Source organism: Scylla paramamosain, chromosome 7, assembly GCF_035594125.1.
Source record: "Scylla paramamosain isolate STU-SP2022 chromosome 7, ASM3559412v1, whole genome shotgun sequence".
NCBI classification, from domain to species: domain Eukaryota; kingdom Metazoa; phylum Arthropoda; class Malacostraca; order Decapoda; family Portunidae; genus Scylla; species Scylla paramamosain.
In genome coordinates this window covers 2,919,396-2,930,000 of record NC_087157.1, presented here as the reverse complement: position 1 = coordinate 2,930,000, position 10,605 = coordinate 2,919,396, and the positions used below count along the sequence as shown (strand labels likewise).

The 10,605-nt window shown below is 46.3% G+C and overlaps 1 protein-coding gene across 1 annotated transcript; it reads right to left on the bottom strand.

Moving 5' to 3' along the window:
• Positions 1 to 7,367: 7,367 nt before the first annotated feature.
• Positions 7,368 to 9,610, bottom strand: LOC135101820 (cGMP-dependent protein kinase 1-like). Its single transcript, XM_064006110.1, has one exon. It carries the CDS (start codon positions 8,682 to 8,684, stop codon positions 8,346 to 8,348), a length of 339 nt encoding a protein of 112 aa, XP_063862180.1. The 5' UTR covers positions 8,685 to 9,610; the 3' UTR covers positions 7,368 to 8,345.
• Between the last annotated feature and the right edge of the window lie 995 nt (positions 9,611 to 10,605).

The following is a 10,605-nucleotide window of genomic DNA, read 5'->3' as shown; positions in this document are numbered from 1 at the left end:
GCTGTGGTGGGAGGGTCAAGGAGTGGACGTGAGGGGGTGAGTGGAGAGTTTGAGGTGAGCGGAAAGGAGGAATGAGGTTTCTGCTTTTCTTTACATTTTTTTCTTTTTTTTCTGTGGCTATCGTTCTCTCTCTCTCTCTCTCTCTCTCTCTCTCTCTCTCTCTCTCTCTCTCTCTCTCTCTCTCTCTCTCTCTCTCTTTTCGGTGATAAACTTTACGGCTACATTGAGTGTGTGTGTGTGTGTGTGTGTGTGTGTGTGTGTGTGTGTGTGTGTGTGTGTGTGTGTGTGTGTGTGTGTGTGTGTGTGTGTGTGTGTGTGTTATTAGTGCACTTGAACGCTACATCTCAAAATTACATACATACATACATACATACATACATACATACATACATACATAATTAGAAGATTTGATTCTTCACGTTGGAATTTAATACATAATAATCCTCCATTTTTGCCTGAGGGGCGGGAGAGAAATGGCATTATGTAGATTTCTTTTTCTTTTTCTTTTTTTTTTTACTTTTTTTCCATTCTCCCAAATATATAAGGAGTTTAATTTTAGTGGACATTAAAAAAATCCATCAACTATCTATCTACATATCCCTCTATGACCTACCAACTACCTCTCTCTCTATCTCTCTCTCTCTCTTCCTCTCTCTCTCTACCTATGTACTTACTTACCTGTGTGTGTGTGTGTGTGTGTGTGTGTGTGTGTGTGTGTGTGTGTGTGTGTGTGTGTGTGTGTGTGTGGCCTCTGCAACGGTTCCTGCTAAAGTATGGTAGCGTTAGGTTAGGTTGCCAGCTGTGCGTTCTGTTCCTTTATTTCTTTTCCAATTGTGTCCTTTCCCACGAACAAACTTTTACGGTTTTTTCTTCTCGTGTCGTGTAATTTCCAGGGTCGAGAGGAAAATATCCAATAATCATCTTTGTTTTTCAAGATACTTACGGAAAAATTTATAAAAGTGTGTGTGTGTGTGTTTATTTCCTCTCTTTTGTATCTATTATTCATGTTAAAGAGAAATATTAAAGAAAATTTCATTATAATTCAATGTTTTCTTGTGTGTGTGTGTGTGTGTGTGTGTGTGTGTGTGTGTGTGTGTGTGTGTGTGTGTGTGTGTGTGTGTGTGTGTGTGTGTGTGTGTGTGTGTGTGTGTGTGTGGTCAATAATATTCTCTCTCTCTCTCTCTCTCTCTCTCTCTCTCTCTCTCTCTCTCTCTCTCTCTCTCTCTCTCTCTCTCTCTCTCTCTCTCTCTCTCTCTCTCTCTCTCTCAGTCCACCCCCGCCGCAGCCACAAAAAGGATATTAAGCCAGCACACAAATCGCGGCTTAACGGCGACCACAAGGCAAACAGCGGTGTAAAACGAGAAATAAATCCATTGACTGCAAATCTAATCTTCCGCGGAGGCTGAGAACACAATGCCTTCCCCTGCATGGCCTTTCACTCCGCGCTGACGAGAGAGAGAGAGAGAGAGAGAGAGAGAGAGAGAGAGAGAGAGAGAGAGAGAGAGAGAGAGAGAGAGAGAGAGAGAGAGAGAATGTGTGTGAGTGCACGTCATCCCCACTCTATAAATGCAGGAACTTTGTCAATGCACTGCTAAAAAAAAAAAAAAAAGAGAGAAAAAAGAAAAGAATAAGAGGAAGAATTTATGTAATGACTTTTCTTTTTTTCTCTTCCTTTTTTTCTTTTTTCTTTTTGCATGTTGTCTGTTGTTGTGACTTGTGTTGTTATTTCTTGCCGGAGTTTTTGTTAGTTGGGCTTTATCATGTTATTTTTTCTTCCTTCCTTTCTTTCTTTCTTTCTTTCTTTCTTTCTTATTTTTTTCACAGTTGAGGAGATGGATGAAAGAGAAGGCGATGGATGGGAGAGAGAGAAAGAGAGAGAGAGAGGAAGGAATGAATGAGGGAGAGAATGAAAGAGAAAGAGGATTAAATGAAGGAGTGAATGAAGGGAGACAGAGAGAGATAACTAAATAAAGGAATGAATGAAAGAAGGAACATGGGAGTGAGGGAGAGAAAAAATTAAGAAAGGAGGAAGTTGGGAAGGAAGAAAGAAGGGAAAGAATGAAGGCGAAATGGGACGAATGAAGGGATAAGATGAAGAAACGAAGGAAGGAACGAAGAGAAGAAAGGAATGAGATTATTTCTTGCTTTGTCGGGTATTTTCATCATTTTCCAGTAAGGAGATATGAGAAAGAAGAGAGAAAGAATGCGAGGTGGAATGAGGGACGGATAGGAATGAAGGAGGAGATGGAAGAGGAAAAGAATTAGATTATTTCTTGAGTTGCTGCACTTGTTTCTCTATTTTTTTTTTTTTGTTCTGGTGAGGAGTTACGAGGGAGAGTACTGGAGGGAGGGAGGGAGGGAGGGAGGGAGGGAGGGAGGGAGGGCAGGAGGGAGATGGCGGGGTCTACTGATGTACATGGTGTAGAATCAGGCTTCCCGTGGCTGTGTGACCATTAAATCTTCCTCCTCCTCCACTACTTTCACCTCCACTTCTACCACTACCACCCACCAGCCACACCCTCTCCTCTACCAACACCACCACCACCGCCACTGCCACCCACAACCCACACACAACCCCTTGGTGCACATTTCTCATTCCTCGGCCGCTTCTAACACACTCACGCACACACACACACACACACACACACACACACACACACACACACACGCACTAGCAATCACGCACACATGTTTTCCTCCTATCTTGATCTCCACCACTCAGCATTTTACCACCATCACCACATCCACCACCACGAGCACCACCAACACCACCACCATGAACATCAACACCACCACCATCACCACCACATGCCACAAACGAACGACAACACCCGTGGCAACAAAACACCACCACCACCACCACCAATACTTTCACCAAGAACCGTCCAGCCCGTAAGTCACTCGCCAACACACACACACACACACACACACACTATCAAGCCCACTCCCTCCCCCCTCATCGCCATCCTTCACATTATGTTCCCCCTCCATCACAAACCGAAGGCGTAACACCCACCTACCCCTTCCACTTAACACAGGTAAGGGCGACTAGACTCAGGTATCCCCCAGGTAAGTACACACGCTGATGATACGCCAGGCAACACTAATAACTGCGCCTTACCTCCTGCTGCGGGTCACTTGGAGCACAAACACATGAACACACGACTCACCTGCAGGAGGAGAGAGAGAGAAAGATCGAATGAGTGTATGCAGGAACCTTAGGCAAAGCTGAGGATGAATTTAAGCTTAGTATCAATCGGTGCTTTTAAGAGAGGAACGAGGAAGTAAGTGGCTACGTTTTCTTTTAAGAGGAATGAAGGTGTGTGGGGGAGAAACACTGACGAGGACGTAGAATAGGATAATGATGATAGTGATGATGGTGGTGGTGATTAATACGAGGAGAAGGAGGTGGAGGAGATGAAAGAAAAGGAAAGGGACGGGGACGAGGAGGAGGAGGAGAAGAAGGGAGCAAGGGAGGAGGAAAACAAACTATGCGTAAGTTCTTGAGAAAATTGTTGAAATATGTACAAAGAAATTTAATGCGCAGGTAAAAGCCCACTTACATGAACACACACACACACACACACACACACACACACACACACACACACAGTACGCTGTTGAAACGAAGAAACATGTCTCGTCCATTAAAAAAGCCATAGGAAGTACGTGCCGAGAGAGAGAGAGAGAGAGAGAGAGAGAGAGAGAGAGAGAGAGAGAGAGAGAGAGAGAGAGAGAGAGAGAGAGAGAGAGAGAGAATAAAAATGACTTCAAGCGATCACTGAAACATAAACTAAATAAAAAAAAAGTAATAAAAAAAAACACGACCATCTCTAGGGTACAGACACTTCAAGACGAGAATACAGTAATCACACTCATATAAAAACGAGTAACAATGGGGGCAAGAAAATGATACTGAGCATTACCGTGATGGATACACACACCACACACCACCATGAGCCCGCTGGACCATACACCAACACTACCATTACTTCACCACTGCACCAACACCTTCACCATCACCGCCACAACACACACGGACTCTCACCTTGGGGAAGAAAACAATATACAGCGTTATAGCGTCCCACATCTAATGAAAACTCCTGAGAATGACTGTCATTAGAACAAACTGCATTACGTTACATAATGGTGCAGTTCATAGTGGTCATGACGTAGAAGAATCGGCTTTTGTTATTCGCGTTTCGTATTTCGTTGTAGGAATGTGGTGTCCGCGAATAATTATGAGGTTTTTTTTTCTACCATTTCTTCTTCTTCTTCTTCTTCTTCTTCTTCTTCTTATTATTATTATTATTATTATTATTATTATTATTATTATGTGCATCTTATCTCCTACCAGTAATTTTCTTTTTGCACGTTTTTTTTTATTTATTTGTTTTTCCTTTTGTTTTTAAAGGTTTGTATTCTCATTATTGTCGTTGTAATGAAGTTGGAAACATTTTTTTCTTTTTCTTTTTGGTTATCTCTCTCTCTCTCTCTCTCTCTCTCTCTCTCTCTCTCTCTCTCTCTCTCTCTCTCTCTCTCTCTCTCTCTCTCTCTCTCTCTCTCTCTACCACTACCACCAGCATCATGAACATAACACATACCACAACAACAACAACAACAACAACAACAAACAATAATTACCACTACTACTTTAACCACAATTCATAACCACCACCACCACCACCACCACCACAACACTACCAACACCACACCACCTGAACTATCTTGGTCGGCAAATTACCATCCTGAAATCAGAGACATATTGCAACCATTTCTCAGCCGTCAGCCTCCGCCATGCCAACCCCCGCGTGTCACTCCGTCCGTCTCCCCTCGCCCGAGACGCCCCAGCTTACCCCAGCTCACCACCCGGCTCACCGCCTCGCCGCCATCTGTCTCCCACTCTCCCTCGCTGCTCCTCCCCATTTAGAAAGGATGGCATAACTAGACTACACGATGGGGATGAACACACACACACACACACACACACACACACACACACACACACACACACAGGTAGATAGATAGATAGAAAGATAGATACGTAGATAGATAGATAGATAGATGGATAGGTAGGTGAGTAGGTAGGTAGGTAGGTATCTAGATGGATGGATTGATAGATGAATAGATAGATAGATGGATAGATAGATAGACAGATAGATAGATAGATAGATAGATAGCAATTTCACACACTATAATCAAACTGGAACTTTAAAACTATCTTAAGACAAACCCAGTAACTATAACAGACAAATATGTATACATCTGTAGCCCATATAACACACACACACACACACACACGGGCGCGCGCAAGTTACCTGCCTACCTGAGCGATTCAAATCTGCAGGTAGAGTTATTAGTATTGCTTATGTGTGTGGTCGCGCATGGCGGATTGAAAATTGGAAACACAGTCGTAAAGAATAATATCAAGATTATGTGTCTTGTGAGGCTCAATTTCGTTTTCTTTTATTTTTTTCATTTATTTTTTTTCTTACTCTCTCTTGATCTTATTTTAACATTGAGTTACATGGCCCATCTATTCGTGCCATTCACCACCACCACCACCGCCGCCGCCGCCGCCGCCAACACTACATGAAAGGTTAATGAACTTAGAGTGTGTGATATGGCTCCCAATACACACACACACACACACACACACACACACACACACACACACACACACACACACACACACACACACACACACACACACGTGCAACGATGACAAGAAAAAGAGGCGAGGGAAGGGAAGTAAAGAGGGTCGGGGGAGGTGGAGGATGACGAGAGTAAAGAAAGACGAAGTGAAGAGGAGGAAGGAGAAGAAAGAAGAGAAAGAGAAGCAAAAGACGACAAAATATAGAGAGATTAGATCAGATAACGAACACGACAGGAAGACAGGGACAGAAAGAAAGACGGGATGGAGAAAAAAAAAGAGAGAGAGAGGGGGAGATTTATGCACACTTCCAGCCATTACTGTCAACCCTTCCTGCGTCCGACAATAAAGTAAAATAAAGCTAGAACAAGTAAAGATAATCTGAACAAGCTTTGCCGCTAATCTGTGTACCGTAAGAGTAAAAGAAGACTCTCGTATCTTTCTTCTGTATACGAGTAGTCTCTGTGTTAATCGCTATTGAGCAAAGAGAGGGAGAAAGAGGGAGAGGGAGAGGTGCACGTTGGGTTAAGCTTTTCTGGTGTACTCTAGCATTACTGTCATGGTTGCGGGGACGGTGACAGCCAACCCAGCGGGGACTCACAGCATTAACTAACCGCACAGTGCACATAAACGCCTCCCTCCCGTCACTGCCGCTGCCGCCACTACATCACCAATCACTGCAAGCACTTTTACTGCCACGTTTATATTACCAAGCGATCAACAATAATCGCTACTGCTTTTACCACAAGTATTGGTGATTATGTTCCTACGTTATCGACAATTACAACAACGATTGCTGATATTTTCACAAAGGAGGATTGCCAATTATATGTTTACACTGCATCAAAAAATAGCTACAATTACTGATGCTACTTTTACTACAACTATTATTGGCTGTGTTGGTAGAAGGTCAACAACAACAACAATTACTGTGATAGTTTTTTTAACGGCGATAATTACTGATCATACTACTACACTATCGACAATAACACTGCTATACTACTACGACTACTACTACTATTACTACTACTACTACCACTACGTTTTAACTCCACCAAGTTAAAACACAGGTAGGTTACGGCACAAGGGGAGTAAAGGTAAGCGGAGCCACGGTTACACGTATCACGAAGCAAAAAAACAAACCAAAAAACAATCACACGAGAAAACTTTTACCCGTTGCAGCTTGAGACACTGGACAAACAAATGAGGTCGCGATGGAATTAAGAGTGTAGTTTATAGTCTTAAGTTTAACGAAGGGAGTAGCGCGATGTGTGTAGTTTAACCAAAGATTTGTATAAGTTTCTTCATCAACGCAGGGGCAATCCCACACGTGCGCTGGAGGATGTAGGGGAGCGAGGGCGAGGCGAAGCGAGGCGAGGCGAGGTGAGGCGAGGCTAGGAGACTTGACTTGGCCTGGCCGCGGGGAACTTTGTGCGAATGTGAGGTATTTTTCTTTTCACCTTTCAAGGCAAAAAAAAAAAAAAAAGAAAAGACTTTACGACCTCTTTCGTAACTTATAGGAGCTTTATTTCTCTGTTTGTGTCTGTATGTCAGTCTGTCCGTATATATGTATGTAAATCTCTCTCTCTCTCTCTCTCTCTCTCTCTCTCTCTCTCTCTCTCTCTCTCTCTCTCTCTCTCTCTCTCTCTATCTATCTATCTATCTATCTATCTATCTATCTATCTATCTGTCTATCTATCTATCTTACAAAATCGCCAGAATAAACAGAAAGAAAACACAACGTCCATAGCAAGTAACGGTCAAGGAGATCCATGGCACACATCGACACAGACCCACTAACGCCGCAGCTAACAGTATCAAGGACAAGAAGTACCGTAACGCTGCCTTATACACATCGCCATTCCGTGTCCTGTGTCCGCGAGTGAGTGGCGCGCTGATCAGGTGCCCGTCGTTCAGTGCCGGCGGAAGGTGACACGCGCAAGTCTAAGGGTTTTGAGCGGCAGGTGTGGCTAAAAAAGCATCCCCCACGACACCAGGACAACCACTCACTCCCCAAGCGCCGCCAAGGACAAGGCCACTACACATGTCACTAACCTTTCCATCTCCTCCCGAGCGAAATAAAAGCATTTTCTCCACGCCTATTGTGACTGAGAATCCAAGACTGTGCTTCTCGGATACCTGTGAGTGTGCATTTAGCGTGGCTGCAGTGGTAGTGAAGGAAAGACATGATTCGCGCCGCTACGGGTGACACCTGTTGGGGTTGCGAGGCGCGGCGTGGAGGCGACCAAAGGGGCGGGAAGGTGCGATGCGTGAATAGCAACTAATGAAAACTTGCAATGCTCACCACACCTTTACGCCAGAACACCGGATTATTATTCTTCTCTCTCTCTCTCTCTCTCTCTCTCTCTCTCTCTCTCTCTCTCTCTCTCTCTCTCTCTCTCTCTCTCTCTCTCTCTCTCTCTCTCTCTCTATTGCAACCTTCTGAACACTTGGCCTTGTTACGAGGGATCAAGTGGCATTAGATAGGGATTAAAGTCCATCCTATCTCACCTGTCTGTCCCGGGACACTACTGTCGCGATCAGGTTTGGTCAAGTTGGTCTAAGTGAAGAGGGTCAGGCAAACATGTGACCTCAAGCACCGTGACCTTCGCATTTATAAGAATGATAGTGACAGGGTTAGTTATCTTACTGGTGTTAGTAGGGAGAGGAACGCCTGTCTGTTGTACCGAGCTCACCTTTGCAATTTGGCCACCTCCGGGAAGGTGGTCTGGCTCAGTTCCGACAGCTCTTGGATGGTCCTGAGGGCCTGGGGCTCGGCGGAGATGCCCTGGGCTCGGGTCTTGCGAGGCTGGTCCTTGGGGGAGGACACAGCCGAGTAGGGGATGACGCTCTGAAACTTGTCGAGCTGCGAACGAAGCTCCGTTATCTCGTCATCCTTCACCTTGAGCTTCTTCTCGAGGTCTTTGATGAGGTCGTCCTTCTTGGCGAGAATCTCCAGCATCTCCAAGGAACCCATGTTGGCGCGGGGGGTGGCGGCTCTTTGCTCGACACCGTTCAGCGGCAGCGGCATGGCCCGACGCGCATCACCAGCACAGAAGCCAGACGCCGACTGACCGACCGACCGATAGACGGACCGCCCGACCGCACGCGAGCTGGCGGTGTTGATGGAGGCGTGTCGGATCAGACCTGTTGCTCTTGCTTTGTACGCTGTTGTCGTCGTTACTGCTGCTGAACCGCCCAAACGTATCTTTTATAATTCTCTCTCTCTCTCTCTCTCTCTCTCTCTCTCTCTCTCTCTCTCTCTCTCTCTCTCTCTCTCTCTTCCCCTTTCAGTCGAGGGCACAGATCAAAATTCCTTTCCACCAGCGGCCCAACACTCGCGGCACGAGGCAGCCACACACTGAGGCGCAAGTTTCAAGCAGACAACTTCGTCTCGCATACACAACAATTTTCAGAGTTCTGTTTCAGTGAGCGCGGTGGACTGGTGACGCGGGATGGAGAAGGGCTGAGACACGCAGACCGGCACCGGGCAACTGGAGCGATGAAGCAAGAGCGGCTGGGAGGGAGGCAAGGCTCGGCCGCCCCTGAGTGCGTGGAGAAGACGGCCCTCTGGTGGCGCGCGGGGAAAAGCCACCAACGGAGGCGGGGCTTACCATTCACCCTCCACCACTTCCACTGCCTCCACAACACAATAACAAACACTCAGGCTATTCACGAGCACCCTTTTTCGCTCCACAAGCGGCTCCACGGAGTGAGAAAATAAATCCTTTCCCTCACAAAAAGCAGTGAGCGGCGGGCCACTAGTCAAGGGAAATATTTTAGTCTGGAGACATGACAACATATTCCCACCTGCACTCATAAAATTCAGGATTCGGTGAAATTCTCGAGCTATTTCAGAGAGAAGCAAAGTGAGGAGAAAGTGCCGCGTCGTCCATAATACAGCGCTACACAACGCGGCCGGGGTGCGTCAGGTGGGTCCGGCAGGCGAGGCAGGTGAGGCAGCACGCGGCCGCCCCCACCCAGCCTAGCACACAGACCACCACAACCACCACCACCACCACCACCCCGGTGCCTATTTTGTCTATATTTTACGAATGGGTGCGATCTGTCAACGTCCAATCAGAGGCAGCCATTAGTGTCGGAAGGTAATGTGGTGCCATCTGTCCGGCTAACTCACAATACAAATGTTAACTTATCCCCTCACTTCTTCTTTAGAGAGAGAGAGAGAGAGAGAGAGAGAGAGAGAGAGAGAGAGAGAGAGAGAGAGAGAGAGAGAGAGAGAGAGAGAGAGAGAGAGAGAGAGAGAGAGTTACGTGAGTGCTTCAGAAATAGATTGAACCTGGAAATAATTCTACAAACTGTAAATCATGGGCAGTGTTTGGGGAGGGCAAGGGAAAGGCGTAAATGGCCACGTCCTTCAGCACACCTTCAGCTAATTAACAAAGATTTCATTAACTCGGACTCCTCTCACCGGTGCACCACCCTCACCATCACCATCACCATCACCATCACCACCACCCTCCGTATATACAATGAACACTGCTTTCTCTCCTTCCCCCTCCCTCCTTCCCCTCACTCCCCAACTCCTCCAGCTCCCTCAGTCACCCTCACCACCTCTTCTTCCTCCCTCCTCCTCCTTTTCGTTCACCTCACACCGTTTTCTCCCAATTAACACTGATTACAGCCCAGCCAATCACCGTGCCCGAACGCCCCAAGAGAGGAATGACAGGCTGAGTAATGGCCACCAACTCACACCCACCCACACCCGCTTACACCCACCCACACTTGACCGCCCTTGGCCCCCTGCTCCTCCCCCGCGTTCCTCTCCTGCCTGCAACACTCAAAGCCTGTTTCCCTGACGCGGCGCAGAAATAAATAAAGCTCAGATCAGCATACACGGTAATCAGGCCACGGGAAGGTTGTATCTGTTTATTTCGGCTCGTAAGTTTTTCAAAGCACGACGTTGGTTCGGCTTTTAAACTTAGAGAGAC